The sequence below is a fragment of the Ursus maritimus genome, unplaced genomic scaffold (genome assembly GCF_017311325.1).
Source record: "Ursus maritimus isolate PB19 unplaced genomic scaffold, ASM1731132v1 scaffold_14, whole genome shotgun sequence".
NCBI lineage: Eukaryota > Metazoa > Chordata > Mammalia > Carnivora > Ursidae > Ursus > Ursus maritimus.
Genome location: NW_024423786.1, coordinates 57,267,204 through 57,294,094, shown reverse-complemented (window position 1 = coordinate 57,294,094; position 26,891 = coordinate 57,267,204). Strand labels below are relative to the sequence as shown.

The following is a 26,891-nucleotide window of genomic DNA, read 5'->3' as shown; positions in this document are numbered from 1 at the left end:
GGCCGCCATCACAGAACTGCAGGAAGACTGGCGCACGGCTCGAGTTGTGCTGGACCTCCACGCGCAGGATGCCCTCCCTTGGCCACTTGTCCCGCACGTGCTCCAGGCAGTTGATGGGCGAGCGTGAGAAGACGATGTGGATGTAGGCCAGGACGAACAGCACGAACAGCGCCTGGGGGCAGGGGACGGTCAGTGCGGAAGCCTGGGCACCGGGAGGCCCCTCTCAGCAGGGGCCGCGGCAAGTCCCGGGACGGCCCTGAGACGTGGGGATCCCTCTTGGCCACGTGCAGGACGCTCCCCTGGGGACGGGTCAGACTGGGAACGGGCCTGCCCAGCAGCGTCACGCTCTGCCTTGTCCTCAGAGCACCCCTGACCTCACCAGCTACAAACAGACTCCCATGCCCGGCCCAGTGCCCTCTGCACCCCTCCTGGGCTGGCAGGGCCAGCGTGCTGCGCCTCTCTGAGGCATGTCCCATCTGTAACATGGGGACAGTGCAGCTCTCACCCAGGGGGATCCTGCCCCCAGGGGACACTGGGCATGCTCCTGGCATGGATGGGTTGGGCCGGGGATGCTGTTCAGCCCTGTGCCCAGGCTGGCCCCCCCACAGAGAGTGACCTGCCCCTTGTTAGCAGTGCAGGAAGGAGGGCTGGTGGGTGAGACTGTCCTACGACACCCCAACAACGGCACCTTTTGCTGGCCTTGAAGCAGGAGCATCAAAAAGGCCAGCCCTCCCCGTGGGAGCCCACGTCACTGTCTGATAGCTGCATTTCTCATGGGGCCTTTGGCCAAGTGTCACTCCCCCAGACTGGATGCTGCGTCTCGGGAGACACGCCCATGTATCACCCACGGCCCCCGCCCTTGGCAAAAGGGCCCCGCTGGCCTGATGTGACAGCCATCACTGTTCTGGGAAAACTGGGTGTCCAGGAGCTGGTGACCCCAGGGGCCGCATTTCCTCAGGCCAGTGCAGCCTTCAACATGCCTGCGACCCTTGGCCACACGGCCAGCGGCAGGGACGCCAAGAGCCCCGCACATGCCCCCAGTGCCAGCTGGGGGCCGCCTGCCTTGCAGACCGGCAGCAGAGCACACACTCCCATCCTGGCCCGGCCACGGGGGCTGTGACCTGAGGGGGACACAGAAGCCCCGAGTCTGAGCATGCAGCCGCAATCCTGGACCCAGCTCCGCCTGAAGCCAGGAGCCCACCGCGACCCCAGAGATGCGCTCGCTCCAAAGCCGCCTCTCGTGGGCCAACGTGAGCTGTACTTCCTTTGCCTGCCGCCAGAAGTGCCCCCCGGGGACGCCTGCAGAGCATCCCCCCCCCAGCCAGCCCACCCAGTGCCCTCATGACCCAGCCCCTCCCCCCAGCACCGTGTTTGGAGACTACCGAGCCGGAGACGGAAGGACTGCAGCCCACAGCAGCCACAGGACGAGGGCAGACAGCTGTGCCTTGTGCTAAGCTCCTGGCCACATTTTCCAGGCCCAGATGTCAAGCACACCGCCCGCCTAAAGGACAGCGCTGCCTAATGTACCAACATCTCACAAACAAGGGCGGACGTGCAGTGTGGCCTGGTGCCAGGGGCTGCCCAGGCACTTCTGGGAACACAGGTGTGCCACTGCCCCAGTTCGCGGATGAGGAAACCAAGGCAGAGGCCACATGGCCCAGAGAGGTGGAGCTGGGAATTAAACCCAGAGGGCATGCTGGACAGGGGGTCCCCAGGGGAGGGAACAGTGCAGGATACATCCCCAACAGACCCAGTACAGAGTGTCGGGGAAGGGCACATGAACTGAGGGGGGGCTGGTGGCACCAGTGTGTGTGATCCCAGAGTGGCCCCCAAGTCCCCAATGTCACCCTGGTGCCTTCTCCAGCACTCAAGGGGGTCTCCCCACCAGCATCTTTCTCCTGCCCTAAGGCCCCAGGTCTACTGCCCTTGGCTAAGTGGGTAAGTCCCTAGAGACAGGGCCAGGAGTTTGATACCCTACCTGACAAGGTCTGCCCTGATCTGGGCCTCAGTTTCCCCATTAGGAACAAGGGGGTAAACACAGCTTTGGTGCCTCCAAAGACCTATCACACCCATATATGCCCAGGCAAGGCAGCAGCCAACCCTGCATGGGGACCCACAGCCCCCCAATCTCTGCCACTCCATGTGACCCCACACATCCAGCCCCACTGGCCTTGCTGACCTTTCAGCCCCAGTGCCTTTGCACACCCACTTCTGGCTGCCTCGCTGAGGCCTGGGGCTGCTTGATCCCACACAGACCCTGCCCCACCTGTCTCATCCCACGCTCTGCTCTCTCCCTCCCTCCTGCTCTGCCCTCTCAATGCTGCGTCCCAGGACCAGGCAGGAGGGGGCACAGAGAATGTGTTCAGGGACTCCCACTCACAGCACTGGGAGCACTCCACACACCTATCACACATCACAGTGACCCCCTGAGGGTCACCTCCATTCTTTGGAGAGGGGAGAGGGGAGGGAGTAGCAAAGGCACTGAATATCAGAGCCCTCATTACCCTGCAGGCATTGCTCAGTGGCTGCAGGGTCAGGCTGCCCAAGGTTCAGAGTCCAACCGGACAGGCTGGGGCACCTAGTGCCCGCTGCTCCAGGACTCGGGATGTCCTGGTCTGGCCTCGATGCCAGGAAAACCAGCAGAGGTGGAAGCCAGGGCTGCTGGAACATGGGCCCCAGTCACTCACTGCCTCCTGCTCCCCCACAGGCTGGCCCGGGACGGGGAACTGGGTGGTCTGGGCTGCCTCACGGCCGTGAACTTAGCTGAACAGGGACCACAGAAGAGACAGCTATGAGGAAGTCCACGAAGGGACCTCGGTCTCTGCAGCAAGAGCACCGGAAGCTGGGCAGGCAGGAAGCAAAGACACGGAGCTTTCTGGAACTTGCCCTAGCCTCACAAATCAGCTGGTCCCAGACCCTCACTGTGCAGATGAGCAAAACAAGACACTAGGGGTCGGGCAGATTCGTGAGGTACATGAGGCCTCCAGGCTTTAGCCCACAGATCCCTCGGCCCAGCACCCTGGTCCAGAGAGGAGAGCTCAGGAGTCTGAGAGCCTCCCAGGACACCTGACGACCTACGCCAGAGACATCTGTACGCCAGGTTGGCGCAAACACACGTTCTGCTGCCAAGTGTGGAAGCGGTGGGACAGAACTGAGGCGACCAGGACCTGCTCTCAGCGGAGGCTGAGCGCCTTCTCGTCTCTAACCAGGAAATCATGCCCACACACAGACTTCTGTCTACACACTCAGGAGCCCAACCAAAGAACCCCGATTCAGGAATCCTCCCGAGGGGACCCATGATGCTCTGGGGGGCTGTGCGGAGGGAGGAACAGGAAGGCTGGCTCCACACAGCAGCAGGCAGTCTCACAGACAAGGGACCAGTGGCCTTCCCGTAGACTATGGCAGGCCAGAGCCAACATCCAGGTCTGCACCCGGCTCCTGACCAACCTGGTCTGGCCAGCACCCCGGGTGCCTCGAATGCCAGCATCAGGCCCCTCTCCGCAGACAAGGCACCCAAAGCTCACTTGGTGATCTCAGCATCTCCAGCCCTAGTGTGGAGCACTCTGACAGGAAATGAAATGGCCATCCACCCAACCCGGACCAGCACTCTGCTCAGGAACACAGAACCTTCTCCAAAGGGCCGCAAGGACATCGGAGTGAGACCCCTTCTTAGAAGGACCTAGGCCAGGGCTAGGCCTCCCGGAGCTGTGGTCATGGCTGACACTTCTGCGCCACTGGAGGGAAGATGGGAAGTGGGTTCGCACAAGGCCCCATGCTAAGGCAGCAGAGCTGGCTGTCACTTCGACACTAACCCTGGCGAGGCGTCCTCAGCTAGGTCACGTTCCCCTGAGAGGCTAAGTGGAGGGGGCCGGTGGAAGATCTAAGGAAGGGGGGAGCCCCAAGAAAAGAAAGGAGAGGTGAAGTTGGAAATGGGGAGTGGCTTCCAATGCAGGAAGGTGGGCAGTGGGGAGAGGAGAGGGGAGTCTGGAATCCCCCGGATTCGGGGAAGACCAAGACTAGGGGTACGCCTGGGCCAGGACAGGGCTGAGGATCCCAGGCAGCACGGTCAGGGGTCCCGGGACTGGGAGGAGATCCCTGGCAGGTCAAAGCTGGGCTCCCGGGCTCCAGCCCCCCGAGGTGAGGGACCCGAGAAAGGGTGAGGCCGGGGGCGCAGCCTGGAGAGCACTGCGCGTGAGTTTCTGCAGTCGGGATCAGGGGCCACCAATCGCAAGATTAAGGGGCCCGAAGAAGAGGGGTTCGCTGCCCCGGCGGGATCGGGGTCAGAGGTCGCAGACCTGGGAGGAGGGTCCGGCCGCTGGGGTCAAGGGTCGGGGGTCGGGGCCTCGGTCACCTTGAGCAGCACGAAGAACTCGAAGAGACGGCGGAAGGCGGGTGGGAAAAGCCGCGAATAGGTGACAGCCATCTTGAAGAAGAGCGCGTGGAAGAGCCGGTCGCGCACGTTGATGAGAGGGTTGGGGTTGAGGTTGGGGGTGCGAGGCCCGCGCGCGGGGACCGGGCCGCCGCCGCCGCCGTTGGGCCCGGGCCCCGGGGCCCCGGGCGCCGCGTGCTCCGACATGCCGCCCACCGTCGCGCCCTAACGGCCCGCAGGTCCCCGAGGGCACCTCCCGGCCGCCATCGGCCGTTCTTGCCGCGGCCGCGCTGCTCACCGACGCCCGGCCGCCGCCGCCGCCGCCATCTTCCGCCTCCGCGGCCTGCTGACGCCAGCGAGTCGCCGCGCCGGCAAGAGCGGCTTCCCTGCGCTCGCGGGGAACCCTGGGATGGCGGCGGCCGGCCCACGGCCGCCCCGCCCTCTCTCCTGGCCAGGGGCGGGGCTGCGTCTGGTCTGGGTCTTTTGCATATCATCCCCCACAGGCCTTCGCGGCCGCGAAGCGGCACCTGGGCGATTAAATTAGTCTAAAATCTCAGGGTTTTAGCGTGATCAGAGACACTCAAAGCAGGCGTGATACTAGGAGATAGTCATTTACACGGAGCTCCAGAAAAATTACCGTGAGTGCGGTTACATCAGTTTGGCCTAACTGTAAAGCGATTTTATTTTTGAACTTTAAATAGTCCTGTGTGAGCAATAAGCGTCGTGCTCGCTTCGGCAGCACATATACTAAAATTGGAACGATACAGAGAAGATTAGCATGGCCCCTGCGCAAGGATGACACGCAAATTCGTGAAGCGTTCCATATTTTGCTTCAGCGGCTGCTCAGAGCGAAGGTGTGTCGTCACGAGCATCTATAGTGCGCCTGCTGCATGCGCGAGAAGAAAGAGCGGTTTTAGAGAGTGCCGTGCCACCGTCACTTGGCTGGGCCTTCTGAGAACTGCGTGGTTCAGGAGGGTCACCAACCATCCCTCGCTTCCCGCGCGCAGCTCGTATCCGCCACCCGCGCAAGCGTGGCCCACCAGGGGACGACAGCGTGGACAGGACTCTGCAAGCCAATGCGGGACCACCCACAGTGTGGACCCGTTCCCCGAAAAAGTCTCGGAAACTGCGGTAGGAGTTCTTGGACCCGTAGGCGTGCCCGCCTCCAGGCTGCCGCTGGGCTCACCAGTGTGCCTGCCCACCCCAGCACCCTCCTGTCCAGACAGCACACAGCCTCGGAGGCACACTCCACGTGCCCCCTCCCTCAGTCATCTTCCACAGGCCTCTTAACCGCCAAGGAAATAACGCGATGAGCATTCATTGAGTGCCCACTGTATGTCAGGTGCTCCCACGCCACGGCCCCCGCCACAGCAGGAAGCACGGAAGGACAGGCGGACGGGGAGACAGGGAGCACGGGATGCGGACGCCTGGGCGGCTGCCCTGGTAAAGGACAGTGGACACCAGGCCTGCTGCACGTGGGGAAGGCGGCTCACGGTGCCCCAGGGCCCTTGCCACCCCTGCACCCCCCGTGCCCAGCCGCAGAGACCCCAGGCCCAGCCCCCCGACCCAGTACCTGAGGCTGAGGCTCTGGGGTAGCCCTGTAACCCCAGGTCCTCCAGCTGTGGCCTCCTGCCCCACAGGTCCAAGGTCCTGCCCCAGAGGAGGACTGACACCCCTTCCCCGTGCATCATTCCACACCCCCTGCGGTCTCCCCAGGGGTCAGTCCTGGGTGAATGATGAGACCCCGGGGGTCATGGGCAGAGGGCAGCTGCAGAGGCCCCCGATCTCTTTGCCAGGTTCCCAACGGAGGCCAGAATTCCTAAGATACTGACGTGTGTTGACTGGGCAACCCTTATCTCAGATTACCCAGTGCTGCTGGGAGTGCTTGACAGATTAACCTGTTTCACGCTGACCCCAACCCCAAGGGCTGTAAGGAGCTTTCCAGATGGGGGGAGGAGGCCTGGAGAAGCCAAGTGTCATTGCTGCATAAAACCGCACAGCCAAGGGGGGAGTCGGGATTTGAAGCCAAGCTCCAAGTGGGGGCGCTGAGGCCGAAGAATTATACAGAATTACGTAATCCCAGAAATCTGAGGTCCTCAGGCAGAGTTTCGAAAATTATAATATCCTAGGCTTCCAGACCCCAGGATTTTGAGTTTGGAGATGTCTGAGTCTGGATTTCTTGGGTTCTGGGAGGTTGAGTGTCTAGTACCTGGGTGGGCAAACTATTTTCTGTAAAAGGCCAAAAAGCCCATATTCTCAGCGTGGCAGCCCAGCGAGCGCTCTGCTCACGACGGTAACACGGAGGCAGCCGTAGCTGAATGGGCACAGCCAGGTGCCAATAAAACTTCGTCTGGACACTGACACTTTAATGTTAAATGATTTCCACGAGCCGCAGAAGAGCATTCTTTTCAAGCACTTAAAAATGTACAAAAACCATTGTCAGCTCAAGGGCCATCCCAAAAAACAGAACGAAAGAAAACCTGGAATCTGGATTTGGCTCAGGCTGGCCGATAGAAACGTGAGACTGACCACACTCGTGACTCTAAATTTTAAGCCACTGACAAGCTTCAGAGACAATCCATATGGAAAGTTAGCGAGGTCTCAGTCCACCCCTTTCTCTGCATGAGGTCTCCCCCGCTCAGTACTCAGTGTAGCTGGGTTGTGTAAAACTTACGCTGAACACGGAAACACACACATCCCCAAGTTGTTCCGAATGTGCTCAGATGTGTTGCAAAATCTGAATTTAATTTTAAGCCAGGATTAATTAAAATCTAATGAAGGGAAGCCTGGGCCTCCTCGGGCGCCCGACCACACTTGGAGGGCTCGTCTGTGGGGGTGGCCAGGCTGCAGAGCTGCCAGCCGCCCCCTCCACCCCGTCCCTGGGGGGGGCGGTCGTCAGAACGCAGGCAGCCACTGCCCTGCGAACATGCTTGCTTGAGGGAGCACAGGGCGGACATAGGGCGGTGGACACGGGCAGGCGTCACACCCAGCTTCTCTGCCCCAGAACCTCCCAGGACAGATGGTGTCCCTAGAGTCGCTGGTGGGTCCCTGGACGAACGCCAGGGGCTGGGAATGGCAAGGAGCCCCATGCACACGTTGCTGGCAGCCACTGACCACCACAGGCTGGGGCGGCGGCCAGGCGACAGGCTTGAGCACCTTTCCTGCTGTCATTCTCCACGGCGCCGTGAGTCGCACTGATTTCCATGCCCCAGCAGGACCTGCAAGGAGTCTACCTGACCTCCTCCCCCCTGCTCCAGGACCCTACCCCCTCACAGCTCCCCACCTAGATACCAACAAACCGCACTATTCCCACACTCAGAGCTGCACTGTCTCATTGTTGATTCCCCACTGTGCACTGGTTCCCCCTTTTATAGACGAGGAAACTGGGACCCACGGACTCACCCAAACCACCCGCTAGGACTTGAACCCTGAATAGATGGAATGGGACAATGAGAAGCAGAGAGGTAACAGATACGCAGGGAGTGAGGAACCAGGGAGGTGTGCTTCCCAGGGAAGGGGTGGGGGTGAGTCATCTCTGAGCCCTCACAGAGCCCAATGAGCTGCTTGTCAAATGCATCAAACTCCTACTCATGCTTTAAAACCCCATCTCCCATGTCCCCTCTTATATGCAGCTTTCTTTGACACCTCTAGCGGAGCCCCCACTTCCCCTCCAGTTTCCTCCATCCCTCTTTCAGACTCTTCTTTTTGTCCTGGACTTGCTCACATGGGGCAGGGGTGGGAGTCTGTGCCCAGCTCCGTCTTTCCAGGAACGGGCAGGGCCAGAGCTAAGATCTCCCGTGAGCCAGCATCTCCTAGCAAGGGACTGGCCCAGAAGCCATGACAGGGAGCATTCGAGCAGTGAGTACTTGTGTCAGTGGATGAATGAATGAGTTACTGAACAAGAGAATTCATTTATTGTCATTTATTTATTAATTTATTGATTTACCTGTACACGCACACACCACCTGTTGAGCACCAAGTGTGTGCCTGGCCTGGAAAACTTGACAGCGTCAGCTCTACCCCCAGGACATCTCTTGACCTCAAGTCTCTGCTCTATTCCCTCACCATTCCCTATCATTCCTCTGTGGGAAATTCAAAGCCCCTTCTCATTCCAACCCCCCTTCCCTAACCTGTCTGATTCATCTCTACATGCTTTCAACCACTGACAGTCTCTTCAGGGCTCTGCACCTTTTGTTCTGCCGGGAACACTGTCCCTTTCGGACTGGCAAACTCCTACTCAGCCATCAAAGCCCCAGCTCCAATGGCCCCTCCTTTGAGATGGACAGTTCCCTCGTCCACCACCCGGCTGTGGGAATTTCCCGGAAGGGGGTAGAGCGGGAGGCGCCTCCGTGGGACAGAGAGGGGTCCTCATTCGTGCCCCAGGGGAGTCCCGCTCAACAATCCCCATCACCGCGCAGAAGGGTGACAGAGCCCCCTCGGGTCTCCCAGCAGGGAGAGGGCAGGACTGCCTGGTTCTGGCGGTCCGGGGCCCCAGCCTCCGTCGCCCGGCCGTTCCGCGGGGCCGAGGCGCCCCTGCGGGCGCGGGGACAGGGTGCCCCGCCGGGGCGGGGGTCGGGGGCGGCGAGGGGGCTCAGGAAGCGCGGGCCGCAGGAATCCGGCGCTTCCCGGCCTTATAAGGACATGTGCGCCGGGGGCCAATCAGCGGCGGGGGCGTGGCGCCCAGCCCCGCGCGTACCCCGCCGGCGCCCCGGCCCGGCCCGGCCCGTCCCGTCGCGTCCCGCAGCTCCGCCAGCCATGAGCTCCACGCAGTTCAACAAGGGGCCCTCGTACGGGCTGTCGGCCGAGGTCAAGAACCGGGTGAGTGAGGGGCGCGCCCCCGTGCCCGCCGGGCGAGGCCGGGACCCCCGCCAGGCTCCCCAGCGTGAGCCCCGGGAAGAGAGTGGCCCCCTCCCCCCTAACGTCTGGTGTGCCGGGGGTATCTTCCCCGAGGCTCCCTCAACTCCGGGGGAGCGGTCAGGTCTGCGGTCCGGCACCCCCAACATCGAGGGGCGGTTGGGTCTCACCCCTTCCTCCAGCCCTGTCGCGTCTGAACCCCCTCCCTCGCTCGCAGCCCCACAGCCCGCGGCCCCTCCAGCGCTACCAGGACTTGAGAATGCCCTGAGGGCCTGAGGGGACCCCGGCGGCCCCTTCCTCATTCCCTGGCCACACAAGCTTCAGGAGGGGAAGGGAGCGGGCCCTGCGTTGTTTTGAAAGGGTGTGGCCCCCCCACAGGAATTTCCCCACCTCTAACACCTGGGGGGGGGGACGGCACTGAGGGGGAAGTTGGAACAGAGGGGCTGCCCAGCTGCTCCCTGGTACCTTCTCTTTGTCCCCATCTGACAAAGTTAAAGCAACGACAAAGGGGTCTACAGGATGCTCGGGGCCCCCTGAATGTAACCCTAAAACCTGGAAGCACGGGATGAGGCCTGGGGGGCCACTTTTGAGAAAGCACTTGTTGATCTGGTCAGAGAGGGGCAGACACTGTGGAGGGTCACACAGCAGGGTCTGTCCTAGGGAAGGGGGAGCAGGGGGTGATCCCAGACCCAGGGAGATGTCCTAGGCCCGTCGCTCAAGGCCCTTCCAGCCGGAGGGGAGTTTGTCGTCCCTGCCCACCCTCGCTCCAGACACCTGGGAATGTGGCCCCACAGCCAGCAGCCCCCGGGAGCCTGCCTGGACATGTGGAAGGCATGGAGAGCCCTGCCAGCCCAGCCCCACACAGGCACCTGCCCCACTGGCACCCCGGGGGCCGCAGACTGGAGGGAGACCGCATGGCCTCTGTGAGTTCCCAGGAGCCTCCCTCCAGCCCCTAGACGGAAGGAGGCTGAGGCTTGAGGAACTGAGGCTCCAGAACCTTCCTTAAGCACAGTCTTCGCTCCAGCAACAATTGCATGGGGTGAACGTTTACACACCACCGCCGGTGCGGGCACGGGCATGCTGCCCCGCTCGATGCCAAGGAAGTTTAAGAGCCCCATGAGTTTGTACCTGGGGCTCAGAGATGTCCCAGCAGCTGCCCAGAATCACACAGCTTGTGGGCGGCCGAGTCAGGACTCGAACTGAGACCCGCTGCCTCCAGCGTCTGCGGGCCACCGGTCCTGGCAGGCAGCCCCTGCCTCTCCCCTGGGGCGGCAGGAAGTGGGTGGCACCCTGGCGGTGTGCAGGCAGCTTCCGCAGACCGAGTGGGATGGGGCATGCTGAGACCTGCTCTGTCTGGGATGAGCTCAGAAGGCTCCCCGTGACCGGCCCTCAGTTTGCAGGTCTGGAGAATGGGCAGGACAACGACTAGCTTGCCAGGGTCACTCGGGCCGCACCGGGATTGGAAGCCAGCTTCCTGTGGCTTGAAACCCACGCCTGTCCACTTTACCAGCTACTTCAAAGGGCGTTAAGACCTCTGGACCCCTCTGCTTGGCCCTGTGTGCCTCAGTTTACCCCTGGCTGGTTGGCATGAAGGCAGGCTGATGTCCACCGTGTCCCTGAGCAGTCATCGATTTCCGGCCGGCTGGGGGGTCTGGGGCTGTGGGAACAGCTGGTCCCGATTTAGCAGGGAGCCAACAGCTGCATTCCTGGCAGTTTGCGGTGAGGAGGAATGTGCTGAAGGCCGCTGGACAGTGTGGGGGGGTGTGCGGTGTGTGTGAGGGCGGCTGCTGCAGGCGGGGCTGGCCAGGACCCCGGCTTCCAGGAGCCACCAGGGACCCGGCCCAGCTGGGCAGGTGTGCCAGGTGTCCAGACGAGCCTCGAGCTCAGCTTCTCATTCTTCAGGGCAGGGCTGCAGGGCTGTGGGAACCAGGGGACGGGGGCGAGGGAGGGGTGGAGGATCAAGTTAGCCGGCCGGCCTCCCTGCCTTTGTCTCTGCGGCGCTTGGGTCAGCTTGGCCCTGATCCCAAGCTGCCATGGGGTTTACATGCAGGAACCAAGAGGTGGGGCCTGGTTCAGGAGGCCCTTGTACAAACAATTCCAAAAGTAGATGGGGATGCTGAGGCACGGGGAAAGAACGGTGTCCATGGTCATAAGGGAGTCGGGAGCAGAGCTGAGAGTAGGCATTGGGTCTGCAGAAGGTGGCTCTGGGGTCCTGGTCCCCTGGTTGGGGCAGAAGGACAGGAAGGGAAGCATCCAGGGCAAAGATCTATGTGGGTCGAGAGCAGAAAGCCCACTGAACTGGACAGTCTGCAGCGGAACGGGGACTGGACTCAGCCTCATACCTCCCCTCTCCAGGAGCCGCCCTGGGGCTGACCGCGTCTGCCCACACCGCACACTGGCCTGGGTCTCCCTGACTTACAGGGGCTTCTCTGGGTCCCTGGCTTTCCTGGCCTTTGGTGCCCTGAGATGCTGCCGTTAGGAACAGGGTGTGTGTGTGTGTTTGTGGGTAATGGGTGTGCACCAGTGGGGGACCGTGAGCATTTTTATCCCACCCTCCAGGGACTGTGGAGACAGCACTGAGCTGGGGGGCAAAGTTCGAGGGTGGATCATATGAGCAAGGAGGGATATTGTATAAAGATAAAAGCTAGAAGGAAAATAAGACAGGGTGGGGGAGACAGCGGTATGAGGAGGGCTTCACAGCCGGGGTATTCAGGGAAGCCATCTCCAAGGAGGTGACCTTCAAGCTGGACTGGTGAGTGGATTGAAGGAAGGGACCCAGCCATGTGAACATCTGAGTCAGAAGTGACGTCTTGTGCAAAGGCCCTGTGGCAGTAACTGGTATGGTCAGTTGAAGGAACAGAGGAGGGTTTGGTAATTCCTCAGTATGCTAAACACAGAGTTACCACGTGACCCAGCGATTCCACTCCTAGATATATACCCACAAGGACTGAACCCTTGTACATGGGTGTTCATAGCAGTATTGTGCACAGTAACCAAAAGGTAGAAACAACCCAAATGTCCATCCATGGATGAACAGATAGACATGACGCGTCCATCCACACACGGGCACGTCCCTCGGCCGCGAACAGGAGCGCGGCGCCCACACGCGCTGCCCCAGGGACGGACCCTGAGCCCACGACGCTCAGGGAGGGAACCAGATGCAGAAGGCCCCGCGGCGTGTGAGTCCACGTGTGGGACACGTCCAGAGCAGGCTCCTCCACGGATGGGAAGGGGGTTAGAGGTGGCCGGGGGCTGGGGAGCAGGACGGGGAGTGACGGCTGATGGGGACAGGGTTTCTTTTGGGGTGATGGAATGTGCTGGAACTAGACCAAGGTGATGATTGCACAACATTGTGAGTGTATTAAAAACCACTGAACTGTTCACTTTAAAATGGTTAAATGGTAAACGTCACATGCATCTCACAGCAGTTTAAAAACAGCAGCGGAGAAGAGGCAGTTCTCTAGTGCAGGGAGCGTGAGGGGCCGAGGGGGCAGGTCCGCGGGAGGTTTGGTCCACTGAAGTAGCCAATCTGTGAGGGGGAGGGCGGGGGGGTGTCCACGCCCGTGAGTGTCCATGCTGGCGATGGGGAAGGGGAGGGCCGGCCGTGTGGGGTCTCTGCGTGAGCTCCCCAGGGCTTCTGGCCGGCGGCCCTGGGCTCACCCCATCCCTGTGCCCTCTGCCCCTCCAGCTCCAGTCCAAGTATGACCCCCAGAAGGAGGCGGAGCTCCGCAGCTGGATCGAGGGACTCACGGGGCTCTCTATCGGGCCCGACTTCCAGAAGGGTCTGAAGGATGGAATTATCCTGTGCACGTGAGTGCGTGTGCTGGTCGCCCTCTGGTCCTGCGCCCTGCAGTCACGCTCCGCCTGCTCGCTGTCCCAGCAACGGGTCTCGGGTCTTTCTTGTCTTCCGTCTCTTGTGTCACTGAGCACGAGAATCCTTACCTTCCATCCTCCCTGGAGTGGGAGAGCCTGTGCACTTCGCTGGGAGTGGGAATTCCTGAAGCCCCCCACACCCCAGCCGTGGCGCTGACACCGGCCGCCATCGCTCCTGGGCCTCTGCTTCCTTGCGGGTGAAGCGTGCATCCCAGGAGGGGAAACTGAGGCCTGGAGAGGGCAGTGAGGCTGCTCGGGAAGGCATGGGTGTGGCCAAGGGTAGGATTAGTGTGTCGGGTCTCTGAGGTTCCCCTACACTGACGGAGGTTCCCCATGTGTGCTCCCCAGACTCATGAATAAGCTACAGCCCGGCTCTGTCCCCAAGATCAACCGCTCCATGCAGAACTGGCACCAGGTGAGGGGCTGGTGGCGGCACGAGCAGGGAGCGCAGGGAGCGCAGGGAGCGTGTCTGCCCGGCAGGGGGGCACGCCAGGGTCGCCTCACGGTCCGTCCCTTGCCTCCCCCCAGCTGGAAAACCTGTCCACCTTCATCAAGGCCATGGTCAGCTACGGCATGAACCCCGTGGACCTGTTCGAGGCCAACGACCTGTTTGAGAGCGGGAACATGACACAGGTGCAAGTGTCCCTTCTTGCCCTGGCCGGGAAGGTGAGGCCCGGAGAGAGGCAGCCACCCACCGGGGCCCCGCGCGGACGTCCGCGTGCATTTACAGGTGCCCCGGATTCATTCCCGCCCCGAGGCGCCGGGCACTTGGGCGTCAGTGGCGAACCGGGCAGCGTGCCCTTCACCAGCGCTCCGGGCCAGAGCCGGGCAGCTTGTCAGAGGCTGCAGCCTCAGCGGACACAGCGCCATCCGCCGGGGGCCTGAGCCGACACTGGGGTTCAGTCTTCAGTCACTTTCTTATAGATGATAAATCAGTTGTAAACTGTGAGAAGCAGCCGGAGGAAGGGGGAATCGGACCCATGTGTGGGGCCAGTGACCAGGGAGGGTTGGGACAGCGTTTCAGGAGGAGGGAACTGCCTGTCAATGGTGTTTTCAGGAGGACCCTGGGGAGGCCCCGTGGGGAGTGGAGGCGGGAGGACCAGGGAGGGGCGAGGGGCGGGGGCGGGTGTGGGGCGAGCAGGTGGGTCGCTGGAGGGTTGGGTAGCGGGAGGTGATGGAAGGAGGCAGAGGGTGGCTGGTGAGGACTCCTGTCCTGAGCTGTGCCCTGCGGTGAGATGGCGGGGCGGCAGGTGGGCCGGGGGTAAGTCGGAGCGCAATCCCCAGGGGATTGAGGGTTCCGGCTGCCCCTCCTTGATACTCCCAACACCCTCCCCTCCAGGCCAAAACAAAGGGGCTGCAGAGTGGCGTGGACATTGGCGTCAAATACTCAGAAAAGCAGGAGCGCAACTTTGATGATGCCACCATGAAGGCGGGCCAGTGCGTCATCGGGCTCCAGGTGGGCTCCTGTGGCCTCCAGCCGCGCCCCCCCAGTTCAGGGCCGGATCTAGGGCGGGGAGGGGCAGCCTGACCTCTCCTGCCCGCCTCCCCACAGATGGGCACAAACAAGTGCGCCAGCCAGTCGGGCATGACAGCTTACGGCACCAGAAGGCATCTGTACGACCCCAAGAACCATATCCTGCCCCCCATGGACCACTCAACCATCAGCCTCCAGATGGGCACAAACAAGTGTGCCAGCCAGGTGGGGCTCCCGCCCGGCCCCCCCAGCGTGCCACCCCCCGTGGTCTCCTCCGTGTCCCCGTGGGCGCCTCCCACTGAGAATCCCACACCGGGTCTGGCTCCTGCCTCTGGGCCTGTGGCTCCTCTGTCTCTGCTTCAGCTTGCTGTGTGTCCCCGGGGAAGTTACCGCCGGGCTCTGGGCCTCATTTTCCCTCAGAGGACTGGTATCCTGGTGTCTTGAGACCCTGCGATTCTCACTTCTCCTGCACGTTGCACGTATCCGTATAAGGGTCTTGGAACTCTCGGGCTCTCGGGGGACCTCGGCCCCAACCTGGGGAGCTTCCTGGCTGGCAGGGAGAGCTGGACCCAGCTGCCCCTGGGTCCCAGGGAGGGGGTCACTGGTCGTGGGTGTCCACCCAGCATAGAGGCAGAAAAGAGGGCGTCCAAGCAGGATGGGGGAGGACCCCGGAGCAGCTTGTGCTGAGGCCAGAGACAGCCGGGGATGGTGGGGGGATTTGGGCTCCCAGGGCCTCCCCCCTCATCTTGTTCCAGCCCTGACGCGCTCTCCGCCCTCTCCAGGTGGGCATGACGGCTCCGGGGACGCGGCGGCACATCTACGATACCAAGCTGGGGACGGACAAGTGTGACAACTCCTCCATGTCCCTGCAGATGGGCTACTCGCAGGGCGCCAACCAGAGCGGCCAGGTCTTTGGCTTAGGCCGGCAGATCTACGACCCCAAGTACTGCCCGCAAGGCCCCGTGGCCGATGGGGCTTCGGCGGCTGCAGGCGACTGCCCAGGCCCCGGGGAGGCCCCAGAGTACCCCCCCTACCACCACCAGGAGGAGGCAGACTACTGAGGCGCCCCGTGCGGGGTGTCTCCCCACATCGCTCCATGTGGTTTTTGGGTTCTTCTGTTTTCGTCTTGTTTTTCTCCTTGTCTGAGCGCTGCCAGCTGAGGGCTTGTGGGGAAGGGGTGAAGGCACATGCAGATCTGCGCGGGGTGGGGGGCTCGTGCGGGCCGCAGATTTCCCAGCAGGCTTTGGGCTGAGCCGTGGGGGTTTGGGGAAAGAAACCGGGGCAGGGAGGGGACCAGCCCTGAATGGTTTCCGGTTGCCTCTCCTTCTCTTCCCTTTTCTCTGCTGATCAGTTTGTGGTTTCTGTACCCACAAGAGTTTCAGACAGTTGTAATGAAAGAAAAAAAGTTGTTTTTTTTTTTTGTTTTTTTTTTTGCAGGGCCATGGTGGGCGGATGGTGGAAGGGGATGCTGGGAAGGAAGGAGGTCCCTTGGGAGAGGGCCAAGCCGCAGTCCGAAATATTTGAGGTCTTGTGAGGAACTGGATTTCTCTGGCCCTCTCAGACTCACCTGTAGCTCCCCCAGGGGTCGTGGAGAAACTGAGGCCCAGGCAGGACAATAGAGTTCTGAGTGGTCGAGGCAAAGCCAGCCCCCCACCCATCTTCCCGTACTTGTCCCCATTCCTCTCCTCCGCCAAGTACTGCACAGGGATCCCCACCCCGAGGTCCTCCCTGGGGACTGGCCCCCATCCAGGACCCTGGGATCAAGAGATAATGTGAAATGTAGACTGTGGACCAAAGGCAATAAAAACCTCTTTTTAGGAAGAAACTGCTGGTGGAGTTGGAGTCTGTTGTGGGGAGGGGTTTGGCTTGGATCCTGGTGAGGGGCCCCTGGGGCCCTGGAGCCCTGGGGTGGGGCAGTGGGCCAGCCTCTACCAGGTCCTCACAGCTGCCTTGGAGAAGCCGAAGCCCAGGGCGGGCAGGTGAGTGTGGGGTGAATGCAATGTGGGGTGAAAAGGAACTTGAGGGTCAGGACCTGGGGTGGGGGGAAGAGGCTGGACCTCCCTGCTGGTCGGAAAGGATCTCCCAGCCCCACAGACAGCTCTGGTGTCCAGCCTCCAGGCCTCTGCTTGTGCCATTCACTCAGACTGGAGTTGCCTGCCTGGCAAACTCCTATTCATCCCCAAAGCCCCAACACCAAAACCCCCTCCGTTTTCCACGCACTCCCCTCCCCCCCATACATCTCACCCTCCAGCTGCCTTCGGGGCTGCGGGTCCATACGCCTGTATCATCTTCACCTCGAGCTCCGGAAATCTATTCAATCATCTCGAGTGGGTTCCAGAGGTATTCCTCAAAATGGTGTGACCCTTATGACCCAGGACTCTAATCTTAGAATGTCGTGGGCCCCCTGCCCCTCCTGCCATCGTCTGGCCCACTGTAGGACCAAAGGAATATTTGTGGGATGAACAAATGATGACCAGTCGAGCCCTCACCTTGCGGACGGACAAATGGGAGTCCCAGGGTCACGGAGCGAGTCTGGCTAGGATCCGGGTCCCCCAGGGGAGAGTGGACAGAAAGGGACCTCCGCTGGCAGAGAGCTGCGGCACGGCAGGCGGTTATGCAATGTGGGGAGACAGCCTGGCCGGCGTGTCCGAAGGTCGGCCCGCGTGGAGTGGGCCGACCACCCAGCGCCCAACGGTGACGCAGCAAGAGAGCGGTCCCTTTAAGAAACCCGGCTCCTCAAGGCCTCCTCCCAAGGCGCGCGGGGCTTCCTGCAGGCCCGGCCTGTGAGTGGCGGGGACGGCAGCCAATAGTAGCGGGCGGGGGCGGGGCCGGGCGCGGCCGCAGGCCGCGGTGGTGAAGACGGTCTATTTCTGGGGGCTTAGGGCCAGCTGCGGGAGACTCCTCTTAAAGGGGCCATGACCCCGGGCCGCTGTCGGGCGGAGGGAAGGCGGCCAGAGGTGGGGGCTGGAAAGGTGAGAGGGTCCCGTTGAGAGGCCGGCTCCGAGATTCGAGACTCGAGGATGCCGGGGTGCGGGGTGGGGGGGAGGGAGGCGCGTTCCCTGGGAATGAGGGGGTGAGGGCGGAGTGCAGACTCTCGCTCACCTTCGCTCCCCGCCCGCGACTCTCGAGCAGGAGCCTGGGCATTGGACGCAGCGGAGAGGGGCTTGCCAACGTGCACCTGCAGCCCCTCTGCCCGTTGGAGCTCCTACAAGCCCGGTGCCCCAGCTCCCAGCGGAGGGAAAGCAGGGCCGGCGGGGGCGTCCGGGGGTCCTGGCTCCTGGTTCCAGCTTCCTGCGTGGCCTGTGGGGCCGCCCGGCCTCAGTGCCTCTTCGGCACAACAACGCAGGAGGCCAGCGCTGGGCAGTTCCAGCCAAGGGGCGGCATCAGGAATCGCTGGTTCCAGGAGCCCGCATCGCTGCCTCTTCTTACTCATCTTGGGAGCACGCGGTTCTTCCCAGCGACAAATAATACATGAGGGGTGGGTAGAGGGGGGCCCTGCCCCCAGCGGGGTGACGCGGCTTGTCCGTCTGGGGGCCCTGCTTCCAGCCAGGCGTGTAAAATGTTCAGCACGGTAAACACTTGGCCTTTGCCACTGGGCAAGAGCGGGGGCTGGGGGGATCCTGCCCACGGCCCGGGGTGAGGCGGGGGGCCAGGACCTGGAGGCCCCCGAGGGAGCTCAGGGTGGAGCCTGGTGACGAAGGAGTTGAACCGAGGCTCCTCCAGCTGAAGATTAGTTGATAGCTTTTTGGGCCCCCGCCCTGCAGGGAGCGACAGCCCAGGCAACCAATCAGGTGCGAGGACGGCTTCGGGCAGGGCTCGCATTGGCTCACTCCGCCCCCAGGGACAGCAGCGACCCTTTAATAAGTGCTTACTGTTTGGCTCCAAACAGAGCTTCCAGGAACTGCACTATGGGGTAGAGGAATGAGGTTCAGAGAAGGTCAGGATTTGCCCGCGGCCACACAGCACGTCCTCGGCCTGATGCTCCGCCGTGGCTCTGTCCATTCCCACCATGGCCTTCTGGACGCAGCTAATGCTGCTGCTTTGGAAGAATTTCCTGTATCGCAGGAGACAGCCGGTAATGCCCGGACGGATGGGCCAGGGCGGAGGGGCCCGGGTGCCCCTCATTGTCCCCCACTCCCCCGCCTCTTCCGCCACTCTCCCAGGTCCATCTCTTGGTGGAGCTGCTGTGGCCGCTCTTTCTCTTCTTCATCCTGGTCGCCGTCCGCCACTCCCACCCCCCGCTTGAGCACCATGAATGTAAGCCCCCCAGGGACCAGTCTCTTTTTGTGTGTGTGAGGGGGGAGGTAGGCAATGGGCCACCCTATCCACAGGGGCCCCAATGAGCGTCAGCACAGACTGGGCACCCAATGAAAGTCCGAGTGAGCGTGCTGCGGGGGGTGAACACGGTGGAGATTCGGGCGAAGCTCCCCATGCCGGCATCCCCACAGGCCACTTCCCCAACAAGCCGCTGCCCTCGGCCGGCACCGTCCCGTGGCTCCAGGGTCTCATCTGCAACGTGAACAACACCTGCTTCCCACAGCCCACGCCCGCGGAGCAGCCCGGAGTGCTCAGCAACTTCAAGGACTCCCTGTGAGCCAGCGGCAATGGGTGCGATGGCCCCGGGGCACGGGGGGTGTCTGCCAGTCCCCACCTCCTGCTCCTTCTGTCCCCAGGGTCTCCCGGCTCCTGGTAGATGCCCGCACTGTCCTGGGGGGCCCTAGTGCCCACAGAACGCTGGCCAGCCTGGGAAAGCTGGCGCCAATGCTGAGAGCCGCAGGCAGAGCAGGTGAGGAGGCCAAGGGGCCCCTTGGCTGGGGAGGGGGTGCGTTCCGAGCCTCTATCTGCCCACCTGTGTAATGGGCACAGGGCGGGGCTGTCTCAGGCCAGGCTTTGCCTAACCTTGTGCTTCTGTGTGTTCTTCTGCCAGCCCAGCCTCAGCCGAGTGACCAACTGCAGGACCTACTACCCCTGACCACTGAGCTACTGGGGACGCTGCTTGGAGAGGTAAGATGGGGTGGGGTGAGACCAGGCTGACTCCGGGATGCTGCCCTCAGGAAGTCCCAGTGCTTCCCCGTCCTGGGGCAGGGTCCTCTGATTCCAGCTTCCAGGCCTTTGCCTGGGCTGTCCCTGGCACCTGGAGTGACGTTCCTTGTCCCGTTAGGGCCAGACAGGCTGTGTCTAGCATGCGTCCAGCCCGAGAGACTTGAACAAGTCCACGTGCCACGCAGCCTCCACTTCCCTGTTTGTAAAACAGGGTCTATGAGATTACAGACCACACGGAGCGTGGCAAAGTGCTTGACCGCTAGTGAGAGCTCCGCCAAGGTCGTTATTGCCCTTGTGTCTTTCTCCCCAGGGATCCCTGGGCTCTGTGCTGGACCAAGCCCAGAAGTCCGTGAGCAGCTTTGTGGACGCAGCAGCGGACCTGGCCCAGGAGGTAAGAGGCCCACTCATCCTCCACCCCAGCCAACAAACCGGAAGGGTAGGCTGCTTGCATGGGGAGGTGATGGGGCAGCCCGGGCATTTCTGGAGGGCTTGGGCAGAAGGGGAGAGGGAGAAGGTGCTCCTGGCAGGGTGCCTCCCCTTGTTAAGGCTGGTCACTGGCAGGGAGGGCTGCCAGCATCCTCCGGTGACCTCTCTCCAGCTCCTGGCGCTGCCCAGCCTGGTGGAGCTGCGGGCGCTGCTGCGGAGACCCCAAGGAGCAGGTGGACCCCTGGAGGCTGTATCAGAGGCCCTCTGCAGTGCCCGGGGGCCTAGCATCCCAGGGGGGCCCTCCCTCAACTGGTACGAGGTCAGCCACCTGAAGGAGTTGGTGGGGCGGGAGCCGGCACCTGCCCTACATGTTGACGGCCTGAGTGAGTGACTGACTCTGTTCCCAGCCTGGGAAGTGGGGCATTGGGAACGGGGGCAGGGCTTCATGGTGCCCCCCGCCCCCAGGCCCTGCCTGTGCTGAGCTCATGGGGTCCCTGGAAGTCCACCCGCTGTCCCGCCTGCTCTGGAGGCGTCTGAAGCCGCTGGTCCTGGGGAAACTGCTGTTTACACCCAACACCAACTTCACCAGGCAGCTCATGGCCCAGGTAGGGGCAGGAGTGGTCCTGGGCCCCTCCCTCCACCCAGGGAGCGTGGGCCAGGCCAGAGGGAGGGCCCTGCCCCGGGAGGCTTCCTGAGATGGGGTGTGGAAGCAGAGTTTTGGAGAAGTTAGGGTGTGCCAGGTTGCAGGTAGAGGGACAGCGTGTGCCAGGGGTCAGAGGCACAGTGGAGCAAATCGGGAGAGGCGGGGGGAGGTGGGCAGGTCCTCGGAGGAGGGGAGTGTCCTGAAAGGGCTGGCCTGGCATTTCTCTTGGTGCCCCCCCCACCACAGGTGAACCGGACCTTCCAGGAGCTGGCTCTGTTGAAAGACATCCAGGAGGTGTGGGGTACACTGGGACCCCAACTGTTCAACTTCCTCAATGACAGTAGGAACATGGCGATGCTGCAGGTGGGTCCATGGCCTCCCTGGGCTCATCGTCCCTGCCCAAGATGTGGGCAGAGTGCAGGGCAGGGCCTCCTGAGCAAGTGTGTGGAGGCGGGTTGTAGAGTCCAGGGTGTGGACAGGCCCCAGGAATGAGAAGAGAGGAGTGACACGGTCCGGAGTGTCCCATGCAACCCCCTCCTCCCTGCCCCTCCCCTCCCCTCCCTTCCCCTCCCCAGAGGCCCCATGCAAAACCCCCCTTCCCCCCCAGAGGCTCCTGCAAGCTCAGGACAGAGGAAGGAGGCTGCCGGGATCCCGAGGCCAGGCCCAGACCAAGGCCCTCCTCGCCTTTCTGGATCCCCGTGGGGACGGCTACAGCTGGCAGGAGGCCCATGCTGATATGGACCACCTGGTGGGCATGCTGGGCCGTGTGATGGAGGTGAGGGGCCATCCGCTTGGGAGCTCTGTCAGCCGGGTAGGCAGGGCCTGACCTGTGGTGATCCGAGGGCAAGGAGGGGAGCCCAGGGAGGGAGACCAAACTGGGGCAGCGCCCCATCCTAGGGAAAGCCTGAAGACGGACGGAAATATGACGGAGTTGGGCTCCGAGGAAGAAGCACTGCCCGGATGCCGAGGTTCGGGGGGGACCCGGGCACCTAGGACCCACGTGCGGGCCCTTCCCCAGTGTGTGACCCTGGACAAGCTGGAGGCGGCTCCCTCAGAAGCTGCCCTGGTGGCACGGGCGCTGGAGCTGCTCGCAGAGCACCGCTTCTGGGCCGGCATCGTCTTCCTGGGACTGGAGGAACCTCTGGACCCCGCACAGCTCGCAGGCCGCGGCCACGTGCGAGTCAAGATCCGCATGGACATCGATGCCGTCACGAGAACCAATAAGATCAGGGACAGGTGGGGGCGGGGCCAAGTGTGGGAGCGGGACTGGGGGGGCATCCTGCCTACGGAGACCGTGATACGCGGAGCCCGGGCCTCCGTAGACCAGGGGGGTCTACGGTGGGTGGGGCCGGGCTTCTCCCGGCAGCAGACCGCTCTACCCCATGCAGGTTCTGGGACCCCGGCCCGGCCGCTGACCCCCTGACTGATCTGCGCTACGTGTGGGGCGGCTTCGTGTACCTGCAGGACCTGCTGGAGAGCGCGGCCGTGCGCGTGCTCAGCGGCACCGAGCCCCTGGCCCGCCTCTACCTGCAGCAGATGCCCTACCCCTGCTACGTGGATGATGCGTGAGCGCGCGCCCCCACCCACTCCCCCAGGCCGCAGATCTCAGTCTGGGACCGCGGCTCTGGCTCCCCGGGGAACATTTCCATGGCGTCCAGGTCCCTGGTTTAGAAGGAGCACTCCCTGTGACCGCGAGCGGGAGGGTGTGGGGTCCCTGGGCGCAGGGACTGGACTGTGCTGACACCTGGGACCCTAAAGCCGGAACAGGGATCTCAGGTGCCAGCTGTCCCACGGGTTGGGGGCGGCCTGGGGTCTCTGGCCTCCACCGCAGCTGGCCCCCTGCCTCAGGTTCCTGCGCGTCCTGAGCCGGTCGCTGCCGCTCTTCCTGACGCTCGCCTGGATCTACTCAGTGGCGCGGACCGTAAAGGCGGTGGTGCGCGAGAAGGAAACGAGGCTGCGGGGCACGATGCAGGCCATGGGGCTCGGCAGCGCAGTGCTGTGGCTCGGCTGGTTCCTCAGCTGCCTGGGGCCCTTCCTCCTCAGCGCGGCGCTGCTCGTGCTGGTGCTCAAGGTGGGCCTACGACAGCCCTTCCGCGAGCTGAGGGCGCCCCCCGCAAACCCGGGAGCCTGCCCGAGCCGTATCTGCCTCTTGCAGCTCGGGGACGTCCTTCCCTATAGCCACCCGGCCGTGGTCTTCCTGTTCCTGGCGGCTTTCGCCGTGGCCACCGTGGTGCAGAGCTTCCTCCTGAGCACCTTCTTCTCCCGTGCCAGCCTGGCAGCCGCCTGCGCAGGCCTCGCCTACTTCCTCCTCTATCTGCCCTACGTGCTGTGCGTGGCCTGGCGGGACCAGCTGCGTGCGGGGACTCTTGTGGCCGCGGTGAGACTCGGGCCGGGCCAAGGGCGGGGCTTGCTCAGCTGGGCCCACGCACTGACGCACCTGCCCCCACCGCAGAGCCTTCTGTCTCCCGTGGCCTTCGGGTTCGGCTGCGAGAGCCTGGCGCTGCTGGAAGAGCAGGGTGAAGGCGCCCAGTGGCACAACATAGGCACCGGGCCTGCGGCTGATGTCTTCAGCTTGGCCCAGGTCTCCGGCATTCTGCTGCTTGATGCTGTGCTCTACGGCCTTGCCACTTGGTACCTGGAAGCGGTCTGCCCAGGTGGGCCCTAAGGCTGGGGTAGGGACTTCTCGGGCACACCTGCAGAGGGAGGCTGGGCTGAGGGGCCGTTTGGTACCCGGAGGCCATCAGAGGTGAGAGGGTGGGGCTTCCCGGCATCCAGACACAGGTGGCCGCATTGGAGGGATGGCCGGAGGCAGGCAGATGGGGTCTCCTGCCGGGATGCCCTGACCCCAGGCGTATGGCCAGAAGCTGGCACACTCCAGGGCGATGGGCTCAGGAGGTAACTGAGCACTGCTCCCCCCAGGCCGGTACGGGATCCCCAAACCGTGGGACTTTCCCTTTCGGAGAAGCTATTGGTTTGGACCTCGTTCTCCCAAGGGTTCCTCCCCAGCTCCCACCCCGAAGGACCCAGAGGGTGAGGCACAAGGAGACCTAACAGCCGCTGCTCTGTCTGTATCCCCCAAGTCCGCCAAAGACCCAGCATCCTGAGATCCCAATCCTCTGGATAGCTCCATTTCCCCGGGCTCCCCGGGGCGCCCCTGATCCCTATAGACCCCAGCCTGAGAGGTCACTGACTCCACAGACCAGCCTTCATGGCCTCCCGGGTCCCCCAGACCCCCCCAGACCCCTGCACCCCTCACCCCCCTCAAAGAGCTCCCACGGTTAAACCTGCCCTCCTTCCGCAGTGCTGATGGAAGAGGTATCACCTGACCTGATTCTGGGGGTCTCCATACGGGGCCTGGAGAAGCGCTTTCCTGGCAACCCGCGGCCAGCCCTGCGCGGGCTCAGCCTGGACTTCTACCGGGGCCAGATCACCGCTTTGCTGGGCCCCAACGGAGCTGGCAAGACGACGACGCTGTGAGCAGCTGGCCCGCTCCTGATTCCCCACCCCCGGGGTTCGGCTTGCACATCTGCTCAATGGGGAGGCATCTGGGGTCTCTACAGTGGGGACGGGACCCCCAGTTCCTTCTGGGTACACAACACAGATAATCATGTTCTCTGAGCCTCCGTTTCCCTCCTCTGTAAAGTGGGGACATAATACACCTTTGGTCCGGCAGATACTAGGTGCCCTTTAAGTGCCTTTGCCCCTTCTCTGGGGGTCTCCGTTTCCTCCTCCGAAGGGCAGCTGCTCTGAGACCCCTTCATCCTTAGGTCCATACTGAGTGGCCTCTTTCCACCCACCCGGGGCTCCGCCTGCATCCTGGGCCACAATGTCCAGTCCAGCATGGAAGCCATCCGGCCCCACCTGGGCGTCTGCCCGCAGTACAACGTGCTGTTTGACATGTGGGTCTTGGAGGGCCTGGGGTACAGCGTGGAGGAGTGGGGGCTGGGTGCTCCTGGGACCCTGCCTGCCACGATGGCCACTGTGTTCGCCATGGCTGCAGGCTGACTGTGGACGAGCACATCTGGTTCTATGGGCGGCTGAAGGGTCTGAGTGCAGCTGCTGGACGCTCTGAGCAGGCCCGTCTGCTGCAGGATGTGGGTCTTGTCCCCAAGCGGGCCACGCAGACACGCCACCTCTCTGGTGAGCCTGGGGAGGAGCCTGCATGTCGGTACACATGAGGCTGGGAGGGGGGGTTGAGATGTTATCCTGAGGGTGGAGTGGGGCCAGAGGAGACACCAGATTTGGGGGACCCAGAGGGTGGGGAAAGGGGCCCAGAGAAGGACAGCAGCCCTGCCCAAGACCAGGGGGGAGGGTCGTGCTGGGACGCCTACCCCCGTCTCTGCCCAGGTGGGATGCAGAGGAAGCTTTCAGTGGCCATCGCCTTTGTGGGTGGCTCCCAAGTCGTCATCCTAGATGAGCCCACAGCTGGTGTGGACCCTGCTTCCCGTCGCAGCATTTGGGAGCTGCTGCTCAAATACCGGGAAGGTAAGAGTTGGGGGAGGCACAGGTTCCCCTAGATTCTGTTTCAGGGGCCAGAAAGTTTCTGATGAGGAAGTGCTTGGAATAGGGTTTTGAGGGATGGATAGGAGTTTGATGCATGGGGCAGGTAACTCCTGGCAGAGGCCACAGCTTGAGCAAAGACCTCGTGCCCGGATAGTATATGCAGCTTGGTCCCCACTGCCCAGGTCGCACACTAATCCTCTCCACCCACCACCTGGATGAGGCAGAGCTGCTGGGAGACCGCGTGGCTGTGGTGGCAGGAGGCCGCTTGTGCTGCTGTGGTTCCCCGCTCTTCCTGCGCTGTCACCTCGGCTCCGGCTACTACCTGACGCTGGCAAAGGTTCCCCCGTCCCTGGCTGCCAGCAGCAAGGTGAGGGCTGGAGCTGACCTCTGACCCCCAACCGCCAAGGCTCCAGCCCCAGCGGCCATGGCAGCCGGTGCCCTTCTGCCCGCAGGGGAACCCTGGCTTGGAGGATAGCGTGGATGCCGGGTGGAAGAGGGAGCCGGGCGGCCAGGGCAGCGCAGCCGGTGAGACCTGGCGGGGCAGGGCCCTTTCAGAGGGCCAGGGTAGCGGGCTTCATGACTCCTAACTGGACCCTTGACCTCTGACCCTGAGTTGAACCCGAATCCCGGCCCCTCCCTTTAACCCAGCCTGGGCTGAGCTCACACACAACCCTCCCGCTGACCTCTGACCCCATGTGGATTTGGGGCCTGACCTCAGATCACACCTTGCCCTCCGGTGCCTCACCCTAATCTCCCCTGGCTGCAGAGACGGGCTCCCAGGGGCCAGCCGCACCCCTTCCCAAGGGGACCAGGCTGCCTGCTGCGCCAGCGCCCTTGACGCAGCCCCCCCCGCCCCCGTCCACCCAGGTGCCCCCGGGCTGCTGTCCCTTGTGCAGCGGCTGGTGCCCGGGGCGCGGCTGGTGGAGGAGCTGCCGCACGAGCTGGTGATGGCGCTGCCCTACAGCGGTGCGGCGGACGGCAGCTTCGCCAGGCTTTTCTGCGAACTGGACCAGCGGCTGGCGGAGCTGGGGCTGCTCGGCTATGGGATCTCTGACACCAGCCTCGAAGAGGTGCGGCAGCCGAGGGAGGGCTGCCTGGAGGCGGCAGCCTTGGGAGGATGAGGACAGCCTGCTTAGGGGCGGCAGCACATCCCAGGGAGGGGAGGGGCCCCTGCGGAGGGCCGGAGGCGGGGAGTCTCTTGGGGTCGCCTGGGGACCCACGGTATCTTAGGGGTGGGGGCTCTCTGCTGTGGGGTCCCAGGCTGGGTGCCTGCTGTTTCCCCAGATCTTCCTGAAGGTGGTGGAGGGCCGTGCTGTGGACGCGGACCCGGAGGACAACAATGCAGGTCCCTGTCCTTGCCTCCTGACCCTGGTCCAGAGTCAGACCTGACTTCAGGCCAAGTCCCCATCCTTGCTGGAGTCTGGCCCAAGGCAGAGCCTGGACCTCCACCCCTGATTCCCAAACCCCTCTGTCTGTGACCCTTGACCTTAATGCAGACCCTAATCTGAACGGTAGCCCTCGAACCTGACCCCAGCCCCTGCCGGCCCCACAGATAGTGGCCACAAGCGGCACCTGGGCACAAGCAACGCTCGCCCAGATGTGACCACACGGCTCAAGATCCTGCCAGAGGAGCCCGTCCTGGAGAACGGGGAGCTTGGTGAGCTGTCCCGCCCTGAGCCCAGGGACCCCTCCCAGTCCGCCACCGC

The 26,891-nt window shown here is 63.1% G+C and overlaps 3 protein-coding genes and 1 non-coding gene across 5 annotated transcripts in view; 3 read left to right on the top strand and 1 right to left on the bottom strand.

Annotated features, from left to right (window-relative positions):
* The window catches only part of TMEM259 (transmembrane protein 259), a 9,298-nt gene extending 4,640 nt beyond the window's left edge, over positions 1–4,658 (bottom strand). Inside the window, exons 1-2 of one of the 2 annotated variants that reach the window (XM_040629778.1) lie at positions 4,352–4,658; positions 1–172 (exon numbers count right to left, since the gene is read on the bottom strand). The exon at positions 1–172 is cut by the window's left edge and continues 113 nt beyond it. In XM_040629778.1, the coding sequence (XP_040485712.1) occupies positions 1–172; positions 4,352–4,576 (397 nt within the window). In that variant the 5' untranslated portion in view covers positions 4,577–4,658. The remainder of the gene's footprint in view (positions 173–4,351) is intronic. The other variant, XM_040629779.1, reaches the window with a different exon arrangement.
* A 434-nt stretch (positions 4,659–5,092) lies between these two features.
* On the top strand, positions 5,093–5,199 carry LOC121102645. Its single transcript, XR_005834763.1, has one exon. It is a non-coding gene; the product is annotated as a U6 spliceosomal RNA (small nuclear RNA).
* Positions 5,200–9,036: 3,837 nt separating this feature from the next.
* Positions 9,037–16,395, top strand: CNN2 (calponin 2). Its single transcript, XM_040629727.1, has 7 exons — positions 9,037–9,187; positions 12,912–13,033; positions 13,445–13,511; positions 13,625–13,762; positions 14,436–14,552; positions 14,649–14,795; positions 15,353–16,395. The coding sequence occupies exons 1-7, from the start codon at positions 9,125–9,127 to the stop codon at positions 15,629–15,631; spliced, it is 933 nt and encodes a 310-aa protein (XP_040485661.1). The 5' UTR covers positions 9,037–9,124; the 3' UTR covers positions 15,632–16,395.
* Positions 16,396–17,383: 988 nt separating this feature from the next.
* Positions 17,384–26,891, top strand: part of LOC103681774 (phospholipid-transporting ATPase ABCA7) — a 22,300-nt gene continuing 12,792 nt past the window's right edge. The window contains exons 1-26 of the mRNA XM_040628311.1: positions 17,384–17,542; positions 18,460–18,645; positions 18,734–18,827; positions 19,019–19,160; positions 19,244–19,356; positions 19,498–19,574; positions 19,924–20,004; positions 20,212–20,422; positions 20,505–20,644; positions 20,929–21,045; positions 21,290–21,457; positions 21,701–21,918; positions 22,071–22,247; positions 22,531–22,753; positions 22,838–23,059; positions 23,135–23,336; positions 23,602–23,712; positions 23,984–24,155; positions 24,450–24,581; positions 24,683–24,822; positions 25,030–25,167; positions 25,368–25,552; positions 25,638–25,710; positions 26,053–26,255; positions 26,470–26,530; positions 26,738–26,889. Coding sequence (XP_040484245.1) covers positions 18,580–18,645; positions 18,734–18,827; positions 19,019–19,160; positions 19,244–19,356; positions 19,498–19,574; positions 19,924–20,004; positions 20,212–20,422; positions 20,505–20,644; positions 20,929–21,045; positions 21,290–21,457; positions 21,701–21,918; positions 22,071–22,247; positions 22,531–22,753; positions 22,838–23,059; positions 23,135–23,336; positions 23,602–23,712; positions 23,984–24,155; positions 24,450–24,581; positions 24,683–24,822; positions 25,030–25,167; positions 25,368–25,552; positions 25,638–25,710; positions 26,053–26,255; positions 26,470–26,530; positions 26,738–26,889 — 3,618 coding nt within the window. The 5' untranslated portion in view covers positions 17,384–17,542; positions 18,460–18,579. The remainder of the gene's footprint in view (positions 17,543–18,459; positions 18,646–18,733; positions 18,828–19,018; positions 19,161–19,243; positions 19,357–19,497; positions 19,575–19,923; positions 20,005–20,211; positions 20,423–20,504; positions 20,645–20,928; positions 21,046–21,289; positions 21,458–21,700; positions 21,919–22,070; positions 22,248–22,530; positions 22,754–22,837; positions 23,060–23,134; positions 23,337–23,601; positions 23,713–23,983; positions 24,156–24,449; positions 24,582–24,682; positions 24,823–25,029; positions 25,168–25,367; positions 25,553–25,637; positions 25,711–26,052; positions 26,256–26,469; positions 26,531–26,737; positions 26,890–26,891) is intronic.

Bases quoted from the DNA above. Each gene is read 5' to 3' on its own strand.
- CNN2 (XM_040629727.1), top strand. From the start codon at position 9,125: ATGAGCTCCACGCAGTTCAACAAGGGGCCCTCGTACGGGCTGTCGGCC. The intron at 13,512-13,624 runs GTGAGGGGCTGG...GCCTCCCCCCAG, and splicing joins CCATGCAGAACTGGCACCAG to CTGGAAAACCTGTCCACCTT. The intron at 14,553-14,648 runs GTGGGCTCCTGT...GCCTCCCCACAG, and splicing joins AGTGCGTCATCGGGCTCCAG to ATGGGCACAAACAAGTGCGC.